The 24,914-nt window shown below is 44.3% G+C and overlaps 1 protein-coding gene across 1 annotated transcript; it reads left to right on the top strand.

Moving 5' to 3' along the window:
* The first annotated feature begins 1,182 nt into the window (after window positions 1-1,182).
* On the top strand, window positions 1,183-18,956 carry KLF5 (KLF transcription factor 5). The gene is made up of 4 exons (XM_075562979.1): window positions 1,183-1,755; window positions 3,983-4,859; window positions 6,052-6,111; window positions 17,193-18,956. Exons 1-4 carry the CDS (start codon window positions 1,507-1,509, stop codon window positions 17,369-17,371), a joined length of 1,365 nt encoding a protein of 454 aa, XP_075419094.1. The 5' UTR covers window positions 1,183-1,506; the 3' UTR covers window positions 17,372-18,956.
* The last annotated feature ends 5,958 nt before the right edge of the window (window positions 18,957-24,914 follow it).

Raw genomic sequence — 24,914 nt, 5'->3', positions numbered from 1 at the left:
CTGCCTAATGGTAGTGTACTGTCAACATAAGAGTACATATGCAGTAATAATCCAGGCGTTTTTATTACAGTTGATTATTCTAGCTTCCCAATAAGTCAGATAAAATCATGTACAAGAGCATTAGGGATTAAGGGAAGTGGTTTCCTGAGGCGATTGCTGGCCAATTCCCCTTCCCATTATACTCACATAGTAAATGGACGGTAATATTCTTTGGCTATTACTTTGCTACAGTTTGATTCCTGGCTCTGAGCTTCTTCGACGGTCTGTCTTTTCGTAGGAAAAGGTGTGTAGCCAGGGTGCTTGGTAAATGTGCTGCTCCTGTCTTGTTAATAGGCACCTCCATTTGTCGAACACACAGGCTAGGAAATCTAAGTCCAAGCTGGGATGGCTATTTAAATACATATTTCATCTACTCCCGAGTGCTTAAATTAGATTAAGTGCTTTGGGTGGATGAACTATTCTACATATTAAACACTTCCAAGATTTATCGGGCCCATCCCCCCGCTTCTGGCCACCACTTGGGATACCAGAAATAGATGTGAAAACTTCGAACCAATTTAAATTCAGAAGGAAAATTACAGGCTTTTATGCAAGGAATTTTTAAAATTGCTATTATACTTTTTATTTAGGCCATTCTGAATTTGTTTCGCTAACTGGCTATATTCACTGCCAGAGAAAGAGCGACAAGATGTGCTTTAAATGTTTGCCACTCTGCCCGCGTTTTCCGCCCAAGGCGAGCTCTGGAAACCCTGGCGCCCCCGCCGAGCCCACGTCTGGGCTTCAGCCTCTGAGTGTCAGGTCTGTCTGCACAACACCTAAGAAGTGTAAAATGCTTCTCCCTCATCCTGGTAGGGAACGATCCGGAGAAAGCTCCCTCGGACCGTTCCCTTCGTTCTAGATTCCACCCCGTCCCCTTCCTTCCTTCCTCCGGCCCAATCTGTCAGAGAAGTTGTGTACAAACTGCGCGGCCCCCTCTAGGCGCGCAGCTCGTGGCCCGAGAGGGGTGCGGTCGGTCTGGTGGGGGGCGGAGCCCCGTCCAGGATTCCCCCTCCTCGTAGGCTGGGAGATCCGGCAGAGCCGGCCTTCCGGCCTCTGGATTGGCGGACGCTGTGCCAGTCAGTGCAGCGGGCCCCGCCCCCTCGGAGTTGGGTGAAATACGGGCGAGCGTCAAGTGTCAGTAGTCGCGGGGCAGGTACGCGCGCTCGGAGCTCGTTCGTAGCGATCCGCGGCGGCCGGAGCGGGCTCTGAGGAGAGAGCGCGGCGGGGCGGGGCAGGAGAAAGTGGCCGCCCGGAGGACGTCGGCGTTGTACGCGTGACCGCGCGGAAGAGTTTTGCTTTTTCGTGCGCGCCTTCGAAAGCGGCGCCTGCTGCTGGCCGAGGGGTCCGCCCGGAGCCCCCTCCTCCGCCCGCTGCCCCGCGCCGAGCTCGCCGGCCCGCGCCAGAGTGGGCGAGGTGGGAACCCGCGCTCGCCCCGCGCCCACAGCCGCCTCCGGCCCCCGAGTGCCCATGGCTACGCGGGTGCTGACCATGAGCGCCCGCCTGGGACCCGTGCCCCAGCCGCCGGCCCCGCAGGAGCAGCCGGTGTTCGCGCAGCTCAAACCCGTGCTGGACGCCGCGCACCCGGCCCGCGACGCGGCGCTCTTCCCCAGCGAGGAGCTGAAGCACGCGCACCACCACCCGCAGGCGCCGCCCGCGCCCCCGCAGCCCGCGCCGCCCGCGCCTGGCCCGCGGCTGCCCCCGGAGGAGCTGGTCCAGGTAGGAAGAGCCGCTCCCCGCCCTGGGCTCGGGCGGGTCCGCCGCGGCGACGGACGGGCGGGCGGGCGGGCGGGCGGCAGGGGCCGCTCCAGGCTGGGGCGCGCGTCGGGGCGCTCCGGGAGCCCGCGCTGGCGGGCGGGCCGAGCCGAGCCTGGCTGCGCCCGGGCGCGCGCACGCGCGTTTGGCGGTGGGGCAGGGGCCGGACGAACGGGGTCCTCAGCCGCGCTCGCCTTCGTGTCCCCGACACGAGCTCGGATCCCACGGCCGAGTTGCCTTTAATCTCGCCAGCACGACCCCCTCCCCTTCCCGGTGCCATGACGTTGGGGAGCCCCCCTCCCCGCACCCCCGACGGCGTCTCGGGTTCAGTAGCCACTCAAGGTGGGGTGTTGGCTGGGTTCCCTTAGGGGTGCCAGTGGGAAGCTTCGAGCAGGTTCGGAGGCGATGGCGAGGCCGCGTGTTTGGGAAAGGCGAAGGCAGCCGAGCTGAGGTGGTGGTGGCGAAGTTCTTATTTTTCCTTAAGAAGGGCAGCAAGAGAAAAATGGGGGTGGAGAGGTGGCATGCGCGTAAATTTCCTCCCCGCGCCGCGTTGAAAGCTGGCAGTTGGCTTTGCACTTGCCCAGCAGCCGAATTAGAGCAGCCGCCTGTTTCTTTCGCCCACGCAGGGAGTCAGATAGCCTAGAAAAACTTCCCGGGACTTTCAGCCAGTCCCGAGGAAGGGGGAGAAAGGAAAAGGGGGGAAAAATTGGAAACATACCCACATGCAAACAGCTGGAAGAGCTAAAATCAGAAACCACTAACCGCCACGCGAGCGCAGGGCACGAAAGGCGTTTCGGTCGGTTTCTCTCCAGGCAGCTCACTCCGGGAGCTCCGTGGCGGGGCGGGCTAGTCGCCCAGCTCGGCGCCCACCCACCCCGGGCGCTGTGCTGCGAGAGGGCAAGGGCGTTTGTCATTGCTGTGATTCACAGGGCTGAAGCGTCCCTTTTATTTTTAAATCGAGTCGATTGGGGAAACCTCATCCTCATCCACCCCGAAGGAGGGTAGGAAGGAAACGCTTTTGAAATGTAGTGGCGAAAACAGTGACTGGTGTGTGTTTACCCTTGAAGCTGAATGTTGGGGCTTCTTTCCTCTCTGTCCTTTTGGGACTAGCCTTTTCCATGTGAACTAAACAGAAGTGAGTTTATGTTGCACTGGGCGAGGCGATCGCTCAGAATCCACGGGGGCGTCCACGCTGAATGCTGTCCTAAGAAACCACCATTTGAAAGCTCTTGGGTTAATTTCAGTTTGTCACTTTACTGCTCAGGGGACCCGGAGAGGAGGATTAGGGATGACGATGACGGAGCTCTTTTTACAGAGTAAGGGGGAATGTAGCATTGGGGCACTGAGGAGGACATGATAAATGTTTTGCTGATGACTGTGCTAGCAATATAGCAGCCTCTCCCCACCCACGGGCTCTTAGCACCACTCTACCAAGGGAGTGATTTTCCCAACTAGGTAATTAAAGATCTGTTTCAGATAGGGATATGAATAGGAACGTTTCATTATCGTATTAACCAATTACAGAATCTGCTGATTAAAATCAACATTCAGATCAAATGTTGAATGAGAAGCCCTCCTTTTTTTTTCAGTGGATACTGGGTTTTGGTCAGAACACTGTATTTAAGTTTCCATTGAACTTTAAACAAGCAAAGGCGCCGAAATAGCCAAGGAATATGTTTTAGATTAGGTATTTCTCCAAGTGAAAATCTTTGCCATGAATATTGAATGTTTTTTTCTCTCGGAGGTTTGGGGGTGTTTGTGTGTGTGTGTGTGTGTGTGTGTGTTTTAGGTAGGTAGACAGTATTAAAATACTTTGTAAAGCGACGAGGTAGGGAATCTTACTTGTAGGTGGGTGATACTTTATTGCATCAGAAAGGAGAAGGAATGCCAGTCTGCTTCTCTTTCTTGATTTGCCTCTTTCACTTTGGGGTTGCTGGGGAAGCGATTTTGTCAAATGCAAGTTATATGCAGTTTCACAAGGTTTTGGGGAACCAATTATTCCACAAATTGACAAAATAAACCCGGTGTGTTTGTAAAAAAAAAAAAAACAACTTAGGAGTTTGCCGTATATATTTAAAACAGATTGTGGGGCTGAGGGTGGGGGGAGCTCTTCAGTGAGCAGTTGGGCTTCTCTGAGCTAATGATGGATCAGGTGGATCATGTATGTATTTGTATCTCTCTCTTTTTTTAGACAAGATGTGAGATGGAGAAGTATCTGACACCTCAGCTTCCTCCCGTTCCCTTAATTCCAGAGCATAAAAAATATAGACGCGACAGTGCCTCAGTTGTAGACCAGTTCTTCACTGACAGTGAAGGGCTACCGTACAGTATCAACATGAACGTCTTTCTCCCTGACATCACTCACCTGAGAACTGGCCTCTACAAATCCCAGAGACCGTGCGTAACACACATCAAGACCGAACCTGTTACCATTTTCAGCCACCAGAGTGAACCGACTGCCCCTCCTCCGGCCCAGACCCAGGCCCTCCCCGAGTTCACCAGTATATTCAGCTCCCACCAGACCGCAGCTCCAGAGGTGAACAGTATTTTCATCAAGCAAGAACTTCCTACTCCAGATCTTCATCTCTCTGTCCCTCCCCAGCAGGGCCACTTGTACCAGCTCCTGAACACACCGGATCTAGATATGCCCAGTTCTACAAACCAGACAGCAGTAATGGACTCGCTTAATGTTTCCGTGTCTGCCGCCATGGCCGGCCTTAACACGCTTACCTCTGCTGTCCCACAGACTGCAATGAAACAGTTTCAGGGCATGCCCCCTTGCACATACGCAATGCCAAGTCAGTTTCTGCCACAGCAGCAGGCCACTTACTTTCCCCCGTCACCACCAAGCTCAGAGCCTGGGAGCCCAGATAGGCAAGCAGAAATGCTCCAGAACTTAACCCCACCGCCGTCCTATGCGGCCACCATTGCTTCTAAACTGGCCATCCACAATCCGAATTTACCTGCCAGCCTGCCCGTGAATTCACAAAGCATCCAGCCCGTCAGATACAATAGAAGGAGTAATCCCGATTTGGAGAAAAGGCGCATCCACTACTGTGATTACCCTGGTAGGTAATTTTACCTGGTTAAAGAAGCCACAGGTATATTTGGGTTCTGTGCACAAGCACCCATCTCTTAGCCACAGACTTGAAAAGATTTTAAATTTCCATAGGAAAGTATAGTACTTGACAGTTGAAGAGAAACCGGCTATGTACTTTTCACATTCCTGTCTTACCCTTATATGAATACGTAACCATTTAATTATCTGTTGCTTATTTTGCATGTTTAAACAAAAAGTGGCTAATTTGCTTTGGGAGAAGGATTGACCAGACTAATTCTTCTAGCCTGATGTTGGGTACAAGACTGTCTCCAGCAGTGGTTCTCAACCTAATGCCGCGACCCTTTAATACAGTTCCTCATATTGTGGTGACCCCCCCCCAACCCTAAAATTATTTTCGTTGCTACTCCATAACTAATTCTGCGACTGTTATGAATCAGGCGAGTCCTGTGAAAGGGTCGTTCGACCCCCAAAGGGGTCGCGACGCACAGGTTGAGAACTGCTGGTCCACAGGTTAGATTTCAGGATGGTACTAAAATAGGCAGCCCAGCAGTTAAGTGCTCCCCTGCAAACTATAAGATCTGGGTTGAACCCACCAGCGGGTCTACCAGATAACTCTTCTGTTAAGAACTACGGCCTTGGAAACCTGATTGGGGCAGTTCTACCCTTTCCTATAAGGTCATACCTGAGTCAGAATTGACTCGGCTGTAGGAGGTAATGTTAACTGTGGTGCATAATAAGGCATACCATGTGGAACTGAAAACACGAAATGGAAAGGTGCTGAATTATAGTCATCTCTGGTAATGCTTTAAGATGCTCAGCCCTGGAGCCACTTCCATTTACCTAGCCTCCATGTGACATGTAACATGCCATATCTACTGTGGTAGCCCTCGGGTAACTACTGTATGTGTTACTCGTTTGTAGCACCTGCTGGAGTGCAAACAGACATTTTCTGTTCATAGCTTTGCCTTTTCTGCGGTGGTTGCTGAAAAGGTGATGGCGGAAGATGGATTGCTTTATGCCTTTTTTAATAAGGCAGTGGGGGAGGGCCCTTTAAAAGTTCTTTTAAACCTGAAGCTTCAAATACCTCAGCTAGCATGAGAGGTTTCTTTTAAAGCCAGGTTTTAAACACTGAATCATCCAATGTGAAGATTTCAAAAGGGCCTCCAAAATGACAAGCTGTTCTTCCTCCTTTATTTTAGGCTGCACAAAAGTTTATACAAAGTCTTCTCATTTAAAAGCTCACCTGAGGACTCACACTGGTATGTAATTTTCTTGTTAATTCTGTGAGTTGTGTAAATAGTGTAAGTGGTATTCATCCTTTTAAAAGCCAACACGTGTTTGATCTCCTCTTTCTTCTGTCAACTTTTATTTTTTAATGGCCTACCTTTTCAGCACTGGCTTGGCTCAGAATCCAGCTCAGTGGAAAAGTCTGGTTCCAGGAAGGATGATGCTCTCTTCACTACGACCTTGCCCTGTCACCTCACATAGAATTAATTACTTGCAAATCTAAACAAAAGCATCCACTAATGGATTTAAGCACATGCGAAGGGCACCATTCTTGTCTGGAAGGGAGACAACTGTACGTCTAGAAGGCCGTCTTTAAGTATTAGATTTTTTCCCTGCCGCATATAAAACTTAAGTGCTTACTTTGTTACCTTTAACCTCACCTTTAGCCCCACCTTTCTCGGACTAGCAGGTTGTGTGTGCTTGCGGAAAGGTAGGGCTGCAGTTGCAGGACCAGGCAGTCCAAGAGTGGGCTGTGACTTATAAATTCTTCTACGCTTCGCCTCAACCCACATTTGATGTGTCTCAGACTTGATTCTGGTTTGTTCCATCCTTGCTTTAAAGTGTGCGTGTAAGTTTAGCCCCATTAATTTGATAACTATTTGTTCTGTCAGGTCTATAGCAATCACATTCAAAAGTTTTTCTATTTTTTTTTAAACCCACTTAAAGATGAAAGTAGGTGGCATACTTTAAAAAGCCACCAAATACCTATTTCCAATCCGGGTATGGTTGCTGTTTGTGACTTCCTTGAAAGGAACAGTGCTAATGGCATCTGCGTACATAAAGTGATTCTCTCCCCTCCCCGCCACCCCCCCCATAAGCACAGAGTTCAAGGAATAAGTTTGCTAATAAAAGCAATGACCTAGCAAAATGTATTATTCCATCATTGCTATGGGAACCAAGTATTCAACAGTGCCTTTGAATGGGTTGTTGGATTAGTGTGAGGACTTGAATCTCCCCAGGCTAGATGTTACTATGGAAATTGAGTTTTGATAAATGAAGCAGTTATCTCTAACTGCTGCATTAAAAAGTAAAAGCATTTGAACAAAGGTCAGCGCTGCTGATACAGGACTGGGAGGAATATGGTCGCAGACATTTTGTTTGCACCTTAGGAAACATTGTGTGAGGCCCTCGCGCTAGATAAACACTGCTTGTGATCGACCACTATTAGTGCGAGCTACAAATGAGGTGTAAACCCAAGGGATTTTATTTTTTTCTTTCCGTTTTACTTTTGAGAAATTTGTCTCGAGGAAATAAGTAGTTTCTTTAGGCCTGAGCTTTTTAGATCTAGACAAATGGATTCTGTGAAAGGAGGAAGAAAATGAGAGCAGCCTAAGGTGGAAATGTTTACTTTTCTCAAACAAAAACCTCCCATGATTGAATGAAGCATCGAATCAAAAACCCACCCCAAACTCTTAAATACAAATGAACACCAAAAAAGGTTCCATAAGTAGAAGAGCTAGATGTCCTATTACAGAATATGCGATTGTTGTCTTACCATCTGAATGCTTTGATTAGGGTGGGGTAGGGTGGGGGGAAGTGTTTAGAGACATCTGAACTGTTTGTTGTTGGCAGTGTTTTTTCCCTTATTTGGAAGTCCTTGAATGGGAGACAGTAAGGAGGGAACTTACTATCTTGGGGTTAAAGTCTCCTAATAAAAGGAATACAATTGCATATCATGATGTAATCACCTGCTTATTGCAGGGATGTAATCAGAACATATCGAAAGGCCTTTCAACTGTCAGGGTTTAGTGCTCTAAATGTTTTACCTGGGATTCAGGAACTTGACCTGCAGGGAGAGAAATTTAATATGGGCCTGGCTTGACATGCTTGCACTAATTAAAAAAAACAAAACAAAAAAACTAAAAAGAGGATCCAGGCCTTGTGTGAATCCCCTACATGGGCTTTTTCACCTGATCATAAACAGTGTGGCCTTCAACGTCTCATGAATGAGGCCTTGCGATCCAGTTAATAAAGTTTTGTTTGATAGTCTTTCAAATGCCTTGGGGAGGGTTTGTAGCCGACTTGTTCATCTGGCTAAACTTGTTCTGGGTAATCATAGTACATTGAGGTTGTTTTCTCCTCATTTCTAGCTCCCAGACAATGCTTTTAAAATGTCCCGTGCCTCTCTCCTTGCATCCTCCCCACCCTACCCGTTGTTTTAAAACCATTCTATCCTGAAGCGAGCTAAGGCTTGGCAGCTAAAGCCGTTTTTAAAATATCTTCTGTCATTTTGTGACTGCACCCTCCCCCAAATTCCTCCTCACCTGGACAGTCACTTTTCTCTGGGGACTTTGAAGAACTATGAGGGGATGTTGTTGTGTTTTGATGACATGAAACACATTAGCTTTCACATGATTGCCGCTGTACAGGCAGAGTGTGAAACAACCTACCATTTTGTGGGAATATATATAATTGCTTTAAATGTCAAGTTACCCTAATGCTTTAAAAATGCAATTAAAACAAACCAAAAAGCAAAACGACATCTGTTGCCTCTTCTGGATTTTTAGATTTTAGCCACCACGTAAGGTGCCTCATCTTTCCAAGGCGTAGAACCTTTTTCTTTTTAATGAGACGGAAGAGAAGATACCAGTTTCTTGAACCAGAATTCTCACAGGACTCCATAGTCAACGTTTGATTTGTATTTGTAGAAAACATAAAAGTAATGAAAAGTTCTGCCTTCTTTTAATGATTAGACTTTTTACCTGAAACGTAATTTGCCTCTCTTTTTCTCTTTCACTTAAAGGCATGTGTGTATAAGAGCACACATGTACGGTTGCTTGGCCACTCCTTATGGCTGTTCGTGTGTGTGCACGTGTGCACCATGCTTTTGGTGTGAGCTGTGGCTTCTAGACAAAGAGGGTCAATAAGTGATCTATTTCCAAATCGTATTTGTTATTTTAGCAGTATTTGAATATGAACAACGTATTAATAATAAAACAAGGTGTACACAACGTGTGTCCACAAGGGGTTATTATGCCCATTGCTATCATTCAGTTGCTCCTAAAACATCGGTACAAAGGAATCTCACGGTCCGTTTCTGGAAGTTAACGCGACTGCACTTGGAGGAGCTCTGGTGGGGCAGTGGTTACCGATGGGGCCGCCACGAATGAACGGTGGAGCCTTTCTACTCCCACAGCCCACTGGGCAGGGCTTCTCGTCCTAGACAGGAGTCGGAACCGACTTGTTGGCTGGGAGTTTGGTTTTTAGTTTTGGTGAACCTGCACTTGGAGTCAGAAGTTAAAAGCCAGACAATAATAGGGGAAAATATTAAGACTGAGGGGCTTCAAAAAGCTTGAAAAATTGAAAATGGTAAAGGGATTTTTTTCATGGACCTTTCTCATTCTGTCTCGTACAAAGAATTTTGCTAGAATTGGAATTTCTTTTTACTACTACCACTGGTTTCTTGTTACGCCTAAAATTATCGCTTTTACATTGGAAGTGGGAAGTTCTTTGGAAACTGAATTTGTTGGCACTTCACGAAGGGAAGATTCTGAAAAAAGCGGTGCAGCAACAGATGCGTGGTTTTATTTTATTAAATCTTAGAGCGAGACGAAAGCTGTTGGGAAGTTGAGGGCATGGTAACATTTTTCAAGTATTTGCCTATCAACGGTCTGTAATGGGCCTGAACATGGCATTTGTCCATGGAATATAAATTTGAACCTGGGCCGCATTTATACTTGGATCAAGCATCTCTCAGACCTGGACACTAAAAGACTGACCACTAGTTCACCCCCAAACTGCCCCCACCCCACCAAAATCCTTCAGGGAAAAAATGGAAACACTATTCAAGAAATAAAATGGATAACAAAGGACATTGAGTTACAGTCAGGATTCCCTGTTTAAGAAAGGGCTCCGCAATACGCCGTGGAGAGCTTACGCCCTAACCCAGAACCAAAGAACCAAACTGCTATGCAGTCTTGACGGCTCATAGCCAACCCTGTAAGGATGGAACTGCCGCTGTGTTTCGGAGACCCCTTCCTTACAGGGGTCTTTCTCGTGTAGTTGGTGGTCTTGGCGCTTTCAAACCGCAGCTCAACTGATAACCACCAACGCTTCAGCACAGGTGTAAAGGGAAGTAAATGCTGTGTTCTGCCCCAGGTGCTTCTTCTGGGGAACACTAGATTCTTCCGTGGCAGCTGATTGTGAAGGTGCCATGAAGTGGTACTTTAAAAAAAAAAAAAAATCTACCCGGGAGCTCTCAAATATATATAGAAACTTTCATAAAATGATATTATTGGTATTCAACACCTTAGAAATTTCTGGTCTAGTCCTGTGTGCTGAACTCTTCACCCACCCATTTGAGTAGAAATGCTGACAGTGTTCACTTTAGGGATATTTCCATTGCACCACGTATAAGAACACTGAGAATGTTCTCAATATATTTTGGAAGCTCACAAAAGACCTGAAAGACTTTAAAAAGTAAAGCAGGGATCTCCTTTCATTGGAAACACCTTTTTTTCCCCCAATGGAAACTTCTTATCTAGGGAGCTTAATCTGTATAAGGTGAAAAAAAAAAAACTAGAGATGCGGGTTCAGACCCCTGGAAAGGTGTTGGTGGGCATGAGAGCTTAGAAACAGCAGCTTTTTAGTGACTCACTTGAAGGATTAAACTTTGCTTTGAGGACTTGTTCTTTCATCTGAAGAACATTTACATAGAAGATTGATTATGATTAAGCATTGTTTTGAGATGATAGACCTTATCAAAGGTTAAGAATTTTAATTTGATTCAAGCAACCTTGTTGACTGATCACTGTGGAGAGTCCTAAAATGGAAAGGAATAATCTCTTCTTGTCCTTTTGTTCCTAAACTCCTGAGGGAAGATAGCATGTAAATAGATTGCAGTAAGCTGCCAGATTATGGGGTCCGATTTACAGAATATTTGATTTACCAACTCACACGTGTCTCAGAATTTTAAGGAATGTTTGCTTCACTTTCAAAACCAGCCAATCCCCACTCACAAATTATCCTTCAAAATCCATCTTCACTTGCTGCATGTACAGCGCTAAAATCCTTGAAAAGGCTTGGAGCCCCCCCCCCCTTTTTTTTTTTTGCATCAGGTAAGGCTGCATGAGGATCTGAAGCACCTGTTCTGGCACACATATGAATTGGACTAAAGGACTCAGGTTGAAACAGGTCTCTTGCATAACCTGGGGACCACGGGTGAATAGTATGCTCAAGTCAAGATAGAGATAATGGGTTGTGAAAATAGAACGTAGAGAGTAATATTTTTTAAAAATCATTTAATTTTTCAAGAAGTTTTCTTTTGGCGCAGGTACTTTTAGCTCAATAGAATATACTAGTTGGCTTTACTTGATGACCTACATCTTTTCTGGTGAAAGATTAGAAACAGAAATGGCCTACTTTAGTAAGACTCTCTGTAGCAGCATTCCTGTTCTGTCAGCCTCTATTATTTATATTCCGGGATAGCTAACAACTCATTAAGGGTGAATTGCTGTGATTGCTGCCTTGTGTCTTAAAGGTGCACAGTAGGTAACTCTGAAAACTGATTGCTTTATCAATGCAGACATGACGGGTTGGGGCGAGTCTCCAGTCAGGGTAATCACGATAAATGAAAACCAAAGGGAAAGCTATCTAGTTACTCAGTGCTAGACAAATAAAAAGAATTTTCCAATTTGGTTATGAAATGGCAAAATTAAAATCTTGTCTTGAGACTTTGCTGCTCAGTACTACCTTTTTTCTTTTACTATTTAAGGGGGGGGGACAAACTACCACCTTGGGTTCTTAATTACAAGAAAGTGAAACTGAGTAATGAGTTCTTGTCAGGAGACTCAAGAGTTGGTATTTCATTTCATTAGCCCTATTAATTGACAGTAGCTTTTTCCATTGTTTTTGTCAAGAACCCATAGAAGTCCCAGTAGCTTAGCAGCTCATAGGACATGGACTGCCAAGGGCAATCCTGACAGCGTGTGTACAGTGTCCCTCCTTTAGTACTCCATTACTTTCTTGGGAAGTCTGCTTGTGCCTTTGTCCAGCACAGAGAACTCCAGAACTTCTTGGTTTTCATCGAGTTGTTCTGTATCAACTTCAGGAGGGACACAAATGGACTTGAGGATATTTGCAGTTTCTGCACATTGACCAGGTCTTTTGTTGGTGGTCCTAGGCAGCAGCCTTGAAGCCAGGCAAAGTCTTGTTGCAGGTTGGACCACAGACAAAAAGGGAGACAGTCTGACAGCACCCCAAGATGTTTTCCCCTAGCTGAAACCTGCCTTCTTTTCTTTAATGAGAATAACCCAATAACATGCCGGTGTTCCAAAGCTGCATTCAGAAAAAATACAGCCTCACAGTAGAAATAGAAGGCAGTCTCTACCCCTGAGGAACCATAAGAGCTGGTTGAGGAGACAAAATACAGCTATTGGAAGCCTTCAGAAAGCACTGCTATCTGCAAGTGCAGATCAATAGTTCACAATGAAGTTAAGTGATGGGCATGCAGAGGAGTGGAATGATCACTTATGGACTCTGCAGGGGTTTTCTGGAAGGGGCATGGTGAGTCAGATTGAAACATTTTTAAACGGAAAACTACTGACGTAGAGACAGAAAAATAAGAATCGGCCCAAATTGACCTCCCCCTGTATCTGTGTTGTCTTATACGTGTAAATATTTTCCCATGGCTTTCATATCATGTTATAAGTCTTTCCTACTTTTAACTCCCAAGTTTCATAAATATGTAGAGATTGGGGGCAGGGGATCTAATTGAATTTCATGAAAATTTTTTCCTCATGAAATCAGAGCTCATTTCTGAATCTCAAGGACTCTTAAATTCTAAGATTAGATACGGGCTCGCTATTGAAATAATTTTTTCCCAAAGTGTACATTGTTTCTCAGACTAGCATATAGATTTTAAATTTCTTCAGGCCAGATATGAAGTCTTTCTTACTTGGTGTGGCCAAGGCATTATTTCAGATCATGCACTCTCTTGTTTACTAAACATCAGCTTTAATTCTGTTTGTTTGTTTTAGCATTTATCTTTGGTCAGATGAAATTGATTGGCTTGTCCTCCAGCCATCACAAAAGTGATGTGTACATTTACTGTAAACCTTAAGGTGACCTACTATGACTAGGAGAAGCATTTTTCACCAGCAGGTTTTTTTCCCCTTTTGTAAGAAGAATGTCTACCTGGAACATTCTAGGAACCAGCCTTGCCATGAATCTTATTGAGTATGTTCAGTAGAGCAGAGAAACCTCCCATTCCATTGTGAATGGATTTAAATGGCGTTTCTTGAATGTATTCATCGGGGTTGGCGGGGTGGGGGTGGGGGATAATTTTTTTAGTCTTGAGATTTTTGCAGGCTGTACCTACATACTGCTAGCCTCCAGAACGGCACTTAGCCGGGGGACCGGGTTGCTCTTAACTGCTATTGTGACTGCCGGTGAATGCAGCTGTGTTTGGGGGACCTACCAGTCTTGTATGGGGTCTTCCATACCAGAGGCCCGCTTCTGTCTGGGTGTGGCCCATGCTTCAAACTGTCTGGGGGTGCAAGGTCCGCTGTGAGCCCATTAAGCCATTCTGTAGCTGACCTTCACAAGTAGCTTTATAATCTTTAAATAAATTTGAACACTATTTATGTGTTCCTTAAATCATTCACAGAGAGCATATTAGTGTTTGCTAATGGCAGATTTAAGTAGGACATTAAGGAAAGTGGCAGGTCAGAATCCTTAATGGAGAGCTCATTGTTTTTGCTTCCAACTTAGGGGGTTATTGTAAGGATGAAGTGAGGTGATTGCTGGGCGATGTGCGCACTGCTTTTGCTTGTTCCTTCTTTGTACTGGTAAAGCTCCTCACTCTCCTCGTAATTAGACCAGCGATCATATGTTCACCTTGACTCCCCTCCTCCCAACCTCACCACCAATGATAGGCATTCTTAGCGAAATAGCCCCCCAATTTAAAAACGGACGGAGAAAGCATGGGCTTTGTTTGCCATGGCTCTCAAAGCTTGTCTTCCGGGCTGTACCAGTGGTCACCTTTTTGTTCTCTTTGCCTTGGGAAAGTTTCACATTAACAGCATGAGAACTTAAAAAATACAGTTGATGTTGAAAGAGCTTAACTAAATATTTTAAATTGATGGTATTGGAAAGAGGTTCTGTAAAAATCCAATTAAACTCTTGAAAGCTCTATCCTGCCGAAATACAACTTAAAGGAAGTCACTCTGGTTTCCCAGAAGTACTTTGCATAGTGTTTCTGGCTAAGGAAGAAAGGCTCGAGTCTGCTATTTGGCCCAAAATGGGGTACCAGCTTCCTGTTCGATGTTTGGCTTGAGCTGTGACGACACCTGAACAAATCCCATAGAAACTGCCCCAAAGGAGAAGCAGTTGTCCTTGCTTTAGAGTAAGACTTGGCCCCAGTAGCTGCAGTTTCAGATTCTGCTAGTGTTCTTGGCCGGACAGCCTCTAGATATGCGTACATTGGGAACAAAATCTAAATATTTTAGGAACCTTGACGGCTACCGTGGTGTTTCCACCAATCAGTAAAGTAAACTTTAAAAAAAAACAGTTGGTGTAGTTGATTGCTTTATAACCAATAAAAGTACCGAACAAAAAGTCTAGTGTCCCTTGTTTATTACATGAACTCTTGGAAATGTACTTTAATTAAATAACTCAGAAGACTACAGTGATTTCTTTTGAAACTGAGGCACTTAAGGAACTGTCTTCTTGCCCTGCCTCATACATCAGAAATAACCTTTCTCGTCATTAAATGATGGCAAAGTATTTAGCTAACATGTTTGTTTTGTTGCTTGTGGTAAGGAAAAAACACAAACACTCCTGTGTAAAAATTGTTTTTCTGTTTGATTTTCAAGAGTGATAGTTGGAGCTACTGTCCTGTTGACTTGTCGCCATTAGGGGATTCTGTTAATACATGTTGTAGTATTAATGTTTCTATTAATAATGTTTTATGTAATTATCAATGAAATTGTTTTTGGGGAAACAAGCTTATTTAAACATAATTGACAAAATTTCTGTATGTGATGGAGCTTCAAAAAGTTTATGGAAGTTGTACTATTATGCTTGATCTAATTGAGCCAAGAGAGTGCTCAATAAAATGATTGATTAAATTAAATATATATATATATTAGACAGTATATGTCTAACTAGGCAAAGTTTATGGAATTCTTCTCCGCCCCCCCCCCCCCGCAAAAAAAGGAGTTTTATTAGCATTTCATCTACATGGCAAACAATTCAGTCACACCAAGAAGAGTTGTAAAGTTCTCACACCACATGCAGTTTTAGAACACTTCTTCCTTGTACTCATTGTTATTCATGTAACTTTTTTCCCTAATTGTGGCAAAAGTATACAGAAACCATTCTCCAATTCCACAGCTTCTAATTCAGTGCTACAATGATCTTTTTATTCCATGTTTCCACCTTTGAAAGCCCCTTTATATACGCTATGCTTATGGAATTTTAAGACGTGCTTATCTGGACAGCAAAACTATATGAAGCACATGTTATAGAAATCTCGCTTGATGTAGACAATGTTTTCTGAGAATTTAGACTGTTGAATAACTGTAAACATGGAATATAAGCTTCAAACAAGCAGAGAGGTGAGGTGGCTTTCTCTGTGATTCACACTATACGACAAGTAATTGTTCAAAGCAACTTTGAGGCTATTTCCTGGATGAAGAAAACAATTTAAAAAACCCAAACCCCCAACAGCTTTAAATATTGTGTGTCATTTAGAAATCTTTTGAGAGTGTAAGAGGTCACAAGTCTCAAGCTTCCTCCCCACTCATAACAAAAAACAGCCCCCCAAAATACAGGTTCTTAGAAAATTATAAAACATCACAAGTGCAGGAATTAATGCTTAGTGGAAGGTCTGGGATTTATTTAGAGAACATATGGCCATGGTTATATAGGATTAATTAATTCCAAAGCAGTATAAGTTAAGGCTCTATTATAAATATCGAGTCGTTTTGAAAGAAAAGCTCGGAAACTTAGGGAAAACAAAGAATAATGTAAATGTCAAGGTCCTCAAGTGTCAGTTCCCTGTAGGCCGAGAGCGGTGAATGTCTAGAGGAAGTTAATAGCATAGTTATTATCTTGTCAGGTCTAACGTTTTATATCCCACGAGGACAGGCATTTTTTGTTTTTGCCGTCCTGTCCTGACTGTCCTGTCTGGGATTTAAGGGCCGCCACATGGCAAGTACCTTATCTGGGATATAGCACACATATGGACAAGTAACTTACGGGATGGACTTTATCTTTTTGGTACAACACCGCAAAGAAGTAGTAAGAAGATACTGGAATTGCTGTTTTAAGACTTTGTAAAGTTAATTAGTAGCTGACCTTTTTATCAGTAAGGAATTTTGGTTAATTGATTTATCTTGGTTAATTTCATCCATCACATAAAAGCTCCTCAAAGCATAAAGCGATAAGCCCCATTCATTCATATTTCCGATTTTTGTGTTCCCGTTGAATGGCTTGCGGCTTGCTCTGCTAGTGTGAGTCAGAGAAGAGTGGGTGGCCTTGCGTCCATTTTAGGGACCTTTGCGTTCGAGTGAAGTGGTTTCTGTGCTGGAAGCTTCAGCTTGGCTGACTTGGACTCGTTTCAGATAAAACATGGTGATTGTGGTGCCTTAATTTCATTGTATAGATGATCCAAACCGCTCCATCTGGGGCGGGCACTGATTATTTCCCTCCCCCTGGCCATCTTCTAACCATTAGTCTCATCAGAATTTAATTAGTTGGTTGATAGAGAAACTGCATTTAGAGAGTGATGACGAACTACCCAAGCTTAGCGAGTCATTTTTGACAATATGCAATAGTAGTGCTCCTTTAGGGTAGCCAGTTCAGTTCGGCAGAGGCTCACGGCATGGTGTTTTCATCAGATAGCTAGATGCACGATCTTCTATGAGATGGCCACCGCTTCACTTCAGGGGCGTGGGAAGTGCTTAACAGTATTCAGTCCTGACTGTAATACATTATCTTGAACCATGACGTTTATATTTCTCCTAATTCCTTGTGGGGAGGAGGCGACAGTGTTTGTAAAACATTTTTTTAGAATTGGCATCCTCAACCTCCTCTTTGTTCCTTGCCACAGGTGAAAAGCCATACAAGTGCACCTGGGATGGGTGTGACTGGAGGTTCGCCCGGTCCGATGAGCTGACCCGCCACTACCGGAAGCACACGGGGGCAAAGCCCTTCCAGTGCGCTGTGTGCAGCCGCAGCTTCTCGCGCTCCGACCACCTGGCCCTGCACATGAAGAGGCACCAGAATTGAGGCCTCCTGCCGGGGGGGCCCGAGCCTATGCAACCTATACTGACGTATGCCGTTAATCTGGCAAAATTTAAACTGCAAACTATCTATAAAGGAAAGAAAAACTGGAAATGTATATTTTGTATATTTGAGAAAACAGGGAGAATACATTGTATTAATACCAAAGTGTTTGGTCCTTTTAAGAATCTGGAATGCTTGCTGTAATGTGACTGGCTTTCCTCCAGCAGGTCCGGCTAATGACAGTCAGCCCCAGCTCACCGAGCAGCAGAGGGGTGGGGGGGCAGGCGGGGGGCTGTTTGCAGTGTTTCCACCTAAGCACCCCGTCATTTCATGTGACCGCGTCTTAGTCAACCTATCAGTTGGCAGGCATAGGAAGAGGGAGGAGGGAAGTCTGTGTCAAGATTTTACTTGGCGGGGTACTCTTTTCAATATTCAGAATAATTCCTTTGAGGTGCCGAGTGTGCGTGGCAATTCACAAATAGCCATTGAACAAATGTTTGTTTGTTTTTAATATGAGTTGCATATTTTGCTATTTGAAATTTTGTAAATATGCAAATCAGCTTTATAGGTTTATTACAAGTTTTCTAGGATTATTTTGGGGGAAATCATAATAGTAATTCATTTGAAAATGAGCATGAATATATTTACACATAGAATTTGTGGTAAGATGCCACTCAGAATGTTAACCAAATTCATCTCTTTAAGGTGGGGGACAGAATCATTCAAAATGAACGAAAGCAAATTTCATGCACTGATCAAAAGAAGATCGTTTTTATTTAAATAAAGACATTTTATGAATCGTGAACTCGAGCTTAAGGTTACAATACACAAAAGTTTAAACCTCTTACAATAAGCTACACACAGTATCATTTTTTAAAAAAAGGATTTACAACTTAGTTTTCACATGGCATTGTTGGACTCACGATGCTGTTTTCATGTACCGAAGTGTGTGCTCGTGTGATACTGTTGGTGCAAGGCCAGTTTATGTGGATTTTGCATGTGATATACAGTGAGACACAGTAATTTTACCTAAATTACAGTGCTAATCTATTAATACTGACTCAGTGTCTGCCTTTAAATATGAATGACATGTTGAAAACTCTTTAAAGAAGCAAGTGCAACATATATGCAATATAAACAAGAAATGTGAGATGCTGGCGCTGTTAACCAAAGGCAGGATTCCGAAACAAAATGCCAAAAGGGGTCTTAATTGAAAATGAAATTTTAATTTTGTCTTTAAAATATTGTTTATCTTTATTTATTTTGTGGTAATATAGTAAGTTTTTTTAGAAGACAATTTTCATAACTTGATAAATTATAGTTTTGTTTGTTAGAGAGTTGCTCTTAAAACCTGTGTAAATAGTTGAAAATGGTGTAAATAATTTTGTAAGGCTTCACATGTTTATACATGGAAACATACATACATAAAAAGCATAAATCAGTTGCTGTTTTGCTTCTTTTTCCCTCTTATTTTTGTATCGTGGTCATTTCCTATGCAAATAATGGAGCAAACAGCTGTATAGTTGTAGAATTTTTTGAAAGAATGAGATGTTTATATATTAACGACAATTTTTTTTGGAAAATAAAAAGTGCCTAAAAGATTTCGTGTTTTGCCTTCCATTGTTTTGTTTATTTATTTATTTGCCTTCCATTCTTTTTAACCTGGAGTGGGGAGAACAGCAAATTCATTCCCATGGCTAGTTTTTTAAACATGAATATTGCATCAGGGCAGTTAAAATAATCCAGTTCTCAGACGTTACCCTTTTTGTTGTGCTTGTGGTGTAGTTTGGGTTAAAAGTTTATTCTCCACTCAGCAGTTTATATAGACATTTTGTTTTGAGGTACGTGGTCAAGATCCCCACACCTCTCGCATTGCCTCCTGGGGCTTCCAGTTTTCAGTTGGGGAGATAAACACCAATAGTTGTATCTTAGATGTCACCTCAATTAAAAACATTTTATTAGGGGCTCATACAACTCAGCACAATCCATACATATACATACATCAATTGTATAAAGCACATCCATACATTCTTTGCCCTCATCATTTTCAAAGCATTTGCTCTCCACTTAAGCCCTTGGCATCAGGTCCTCTTTTTCCCCCTTCCCTCCCTCCTCCTCCCTCCCTCATGAGCCCTTGATAATTTATAGATTATTATTTTGTCATATCTTGCCCTATCCGGCGTCTCCCTTCACCCCCTTGTCTGTTGTCCGTCCCCCAGGGAGGAGGTCACATGTAGATCCTTGTAATCAGTTCCCCCTTTCCAAACCACTCACCCTCTACTCTCCCATTTTCACCCCTCACCCCCGGTCCTGAAGGTATCATCCACCCTGAATTCCCTGTGCCTCCAGCTCCTAGATGCAGCAGTGTACAACCTCTGCTCTATCCAGACTTGCAAGGTAGAATTTGGATCATGGTAGTTGGGGGGAAGAAGCATCCAGGATCTGGGGGAAAGCTGTGTTCTTCATCGGTACTACATCGCACCCTGACTGACCCATCTCCTCTCCTAAACCCCTCTATGAGGGGATCTCCAGTGGCCGACAAATGGCCCTTGGGTCTCCGTTCTGCATGCACTTCCCCCTTCATTCACTATGGTGAGATTTTTTTTTTGATGATGCCTTATCCCTGATCCCTTTGGCACCTCGTGATCGCACAGGCTGGTGTGCTTCTTCCATGTGGGCTTTGTTGCTTCTGAGCTAGATAGCCGCTTGTTCACCTTCAAGCCTTTACGACCCCAGACACTATCTCTTGCCATAGCCGGGCACCATCAGCTTTCTTCACCACATTTGCTTATGCACCCGTTTGTCTTCAGTGATTGTATCATGGAGGTGTACAGCCAATGGTATGATTTTTTGTTCTTTGATGCCTGATCCCTTCGGAACCACGTGATCACACAGGCTGGTGTGTTCTTCCATGTGGGCTTTGTTGCTTCTGAGCTAGATGGCCGCTTGTTTATCTTCAAGCCTTTAAGACCCCAGACACTATCTCTTTTGATAGCCGGGCACCATCAGCTTTCTTCACCACATTTACTTGTTCACTCACTTTGGCTTCAGCAGTTGTGTCAGGAGGGTGAGCATCGTAGAGTGCCAATTTAATAGAAGAAAGTATTCATGTGTTGAGGGAGTGATTGAGTAGAGGCCCAAGGTCCTTCTGCCACCTTAATACTAAACCTATAACTATAGACACATCTATTTCCCCATCCTCACACATATATATATTTGCATGTACATGTCTTTGTCTAGACCTCTATAAATGCCCTGTCTCCTAGCTCTTTTCTCTATTTCCCCATTGGGGGCTCATACAATTCTTATCACAATCCATACATACATTGTGTCAAGCACATTTGTACATTTGTTGCCATCATTCTCAAATCATTTGCTATCTACTTGAACCCTTAATATCAGCTCCTCATTTTTCCCCTTCCCTCCCGGCCAAAATTTTAGATTTAAAGAGTCTCTTAATAAGTTCACAAAGTAAGATATTTTTGTGGGCTGTGTGATGCCAGTTAACCCTAAGTCCCCAAGGTCAGTGAGTCATCCTCCAACGTGTTTGCTTATTTCTGACTAAGACGTGTGTAGCCCTTTGCCAGTATGTGCCGTACTACACCTGTGGATGCATTTGCACTTGGATGTATTTGCAGCCAGTGCAAATACAAAGGGGTTTCGGAAGGCTGATGGGAAAGGAGAAGGAAAATCCCATACATTTTACCACAAACTCTGAAGTCCCCTTGTACGCAGGTAGACATACCTTCTGTCATACCTATGTGTATTCATGAGCACGCCCCCATGTGCCTTCCCTCATCGGCTCAACTTGCATTACCCACCTATTGTTAAAATTGTGGGATTGTGTATGTGTCACTGTCTTTCACTGTCCACGCAACTGCCAGTGTCTACCTTTTGCCTTGGTCGTTCCTGTGCTGGTCCCTGTAGATGTTTCCTTAAGAGCCACATTGAACCCCCCATACCTACCTTTGAAAGATAAGATTTCATTACAAGTACGAGACAGGATTCATGAGTGCTGACATTTTTTCTGGTCATGACAAGACACTGCTAACACTATCAAAGTCATTAGCTGACAATAATACTGTAATTTGCTAGTATGGCAATGGGATCCAAGGCAAACAAAACTATCTTTTAAAGACTGAACACTTGAAATTTGCTTTTATTTTTAACACCCAACAGTAAAAACCACACCCAGGGCCTAGCTCTTGGTTCATAACATTCCTCCAATACAAAAGGAAACCAGCCCTTGGCTGGGGGGGTGGGGAGTGGGGGGGGGGGGTCCTTCTAAGACCGGAGGATCAAGTTCCTTGCAGTGTGAGAGAGTAGGGAAATGCCAAGGCTCAAGTGAGCACAGTGGAAGGGTGCCGTGCAGGCCAGAATAAATAGAGTTGCAGTCAAAGTGTAAAATAAATATTCATGGGTTCATATAAATAATTGAATCTCTAAATGGCTGAAAGAACTCTAATGAGAATTCTAATTCATTGTAGATCCTTCACCTTCAAGGATGTGGAGTAATTTCACAAATGTAGAGTGTGTAGTGACAAGTAGAGTCTGGAAAGGTGGGGGCAGAGTGAGTACAGTGGGAAATCTTGACGAATGGTACATCAGCCAGGTGATGAGTGGACGTATCCACAGTGATAAGCCATGTTGATGATAACAGGTCCCACAGATACCAAAGAATTGCCTGTTTCCTCCAATATCTTCCCCTCAGTTACCCACTAAGCCAATGGCCCAGTCTAATCATGTGAAACACAAATCGCAACTGAGGGACAAGTCTACAAAACACCTTTCAGGTCATCAGAGACCATGGCAAGTCTGAGACACTGCAACCGTCCAGGGGAACCTAAGGAGACAGGATGACTGAATCAAGGGACAGTGGTGTCCCAGATAGATTCTTGAAAGGACATGAGGGGGGAGATGAGGAAATCTGAATAAAGCTTTGCGTTTTAGTCAATACTCTATCAATGTTAGTTCATTAATCGCCAAAGGGGACCTGGTGGCACATGACTCATCACTCTGCTGGTAACAGGAAGGTTGGTGGTGTGGCCCCACCTCGCAGCAGCAGGTAGAAAGATGTGGGGATCAGCGCCCATTTGTAAACATCATGGTCTCGATCACCCTCTGGGCAGGTCTGCTCCCTTATGGGGGCCTCTGGGAGGCGAGAATCAACTCAAAGGCCCTAACAACACTAGTGACTAACATACCATGCTGGTGCCAAATTTAAGGGATGCTTTTTGGGTTAAGCACTGAATTGCCACCAATATAGCGAGTCACAAATTCTGGTTTCGCAGCACATGTAAAAGGCGCGTTCACGCTCTAGTCTGTGATGTGACTTCAGCCTTCAGAAAAGGTTTGAACTACTGTGAGAATTACGGCAACAGGGAACGGAGAAGCAAGCGTGTGCGTTGGGAAAATGATGTGTCTAGACTTGACGGGGCAGAGCTGTCATAAAGCCTTCCATTGGCAACATCGTGGAGCATAATACATGACCCCGGTAAATTGAGAGAGGTCTCCAATGGCAACTGAAGACACTTGGCAAGCCAAGCTGTTAACACACAAAAATGCAAGGATCTTTATAGGACAGAAGCTTACATAGTCTTTTAGGTAAAGATCATAGATGGCACAAAAGTCAAAGGAATTAGAGGAAAGAGCTGGGAGGCAAAGGGCATTTATAGAGGTCTAGATAAAGACATATACATATGCAAATATATTTATACTGAGGACGGGGAAATCTATGTGCATATATTTATAGGGTTAGTATTAAGGTAGCAGAAGGACATTGGGCCTCCACTCAAGTACTCCCTCAATGCAAAAATACTTTATTCTATTAAAATGGCATTCTATGCTGCTCACCTTCCCGACACAACCTTGAAGACAAAGGGTGAACAACCAAATGTGGTGAAGAAAGTTGATGGTGCCCAGTTATCAAAAGATATAGCGTCTGGGGTTTTAAAGACTTGAAGGTAAACAAGCGGCCATCTGGCTCAGAAGCAATAAAGCCCACATGGAAGAAGCACACCAGCCTGTGTGACCACGAGATGCTGAAGGGATCAGATATAAGGCATCAAAGAACAAAAAAATCTCATTGTGTGCTCATCTCCCTGATACGACCGCTGAAGACAAATGGGTGCATAAGCAAATGTGGCGAAGAAAGCTGATGGTACCCGGCTATCAAAAGAGAGAGCATCTGGGGTCTTAAAGGCTTGAAGGTAAACACAAATGGCCATCTAGCTCAGAAGCAACAAAACCCACATGGAAGAAGCACACCAGCCTGTGCGATCACAGGTGTCAAGTGATCAGGTACCAGGCATCAGCAGAACAAAAAATCTTACCATAGTGAATGAGCAGGGGAGTGTGGAGTGGAGACCCAAAGCCCATTTGTTGGCCACTGGACATCCCCTTACAGAAGGGTCTCTGGGAGGAGATAAGCCAGTCAGGGTGCGATGTAGCAACTATGAAAAATATAACTTTCCTCTAGTTCCTAAATGCTTCCTCCCCTGCCTCCCTGTCATGATCTGAATCCTACCTTGCAAGCCTGACTAGACCAGAGGATGTACACTGGTACAGATAGGAACTGGAAACACAGGGAATCCAGGGAGGAAGGTCACCTCAGAACCAGTGGTGTGAGTGGCGATACTGGGAGGGCATAGGAAGGGTGGGTTGGAAAGGGGGAACTGATTTCAGGGGTCTACATGTGACCTCTTCCCTAGAGGACATATAACAGAAAATTGGGTGAAGGGAGATGTGGGACAGAGCAAGATATGACAAAATAATGTATAAATTATCAAGGGTTCATGAGGGAGGAGGGAGTGGGGAGGGAGGGGAAAAAGTGAGGACCTGATGCCAGGGGCTTGAGTGGAGAGCAAAGAATGATGAGGGCAATGAATGTACAAATGTGCTTTACACAATTGATGTATGTATGGATTGTGATAGGAGAAAACCTAAGAGTGATCACCGAATTAGGAAGCTTCAAGTCAAGAACTGACCTCAGAAACAAAACCAAAATCAGCCCAAACTCTCTGCGATTGAGTTGACCTCAACTCATAGTAACCTTAGAAGACAGCGCGACCTTGACGGGTTTCCAAAGCTGTAAATCTTCATGAGAGCAAAAAGCTCCATCTCTTGTCCTTGCCGTAGTTGGTGGGTTCAAAACGCTGACCTTTTGTTTAGCAGCCGGCTATGTAGCACAATGTGCCCCCTGCAACATCCCCAAAGGTCTCAGGGATGGGGCGCCACCTGTCCTGGAATTGGAGCTAAGATCAGATATTTGAGAGTTGGTCTAAACCAACCAATCAAATTCACTGCCATGGTGCGATTCCAACCCATGAATCTCATGGCACAGGGAAGGGCCCCTGTGGGTTTCTGAGACTGTAGACTTCATGGGAGCAGAAAGCTTTGTCTTTCTCCAGGTGTTGCTTCCAAGCTGCTGATCTTGTGGTCAGTAGCCCAACTTGTAAGCAACTAAAGCCCAAGCGTCTCTTGTCCCTGTGAATAGAGAAAAATCAGCTAGTGACCACTCCAGTAAAAAGAGAGGCTTTAATGTGCC

Source organism: Tenrec ecaudatus, chromosome 11 (assembly GCF_050624435.1).
Source record: "Tenrec ecaudatus isolate mTenEca1 chromosome 11, mTenEca1.hap1, whole genome shotgun sequence".
NCBI lineage: Eukaryota > Metazoa > Chordata > Mammalia > Afrosoricida > Tenrecidae > Tenrec > Tenrec ecaudatus.
The sequence above is the reverse complement of the archived record's forward strand: the minus strand, read 5'-3'. Positions and strand labels throughout refer to the sequence as shown.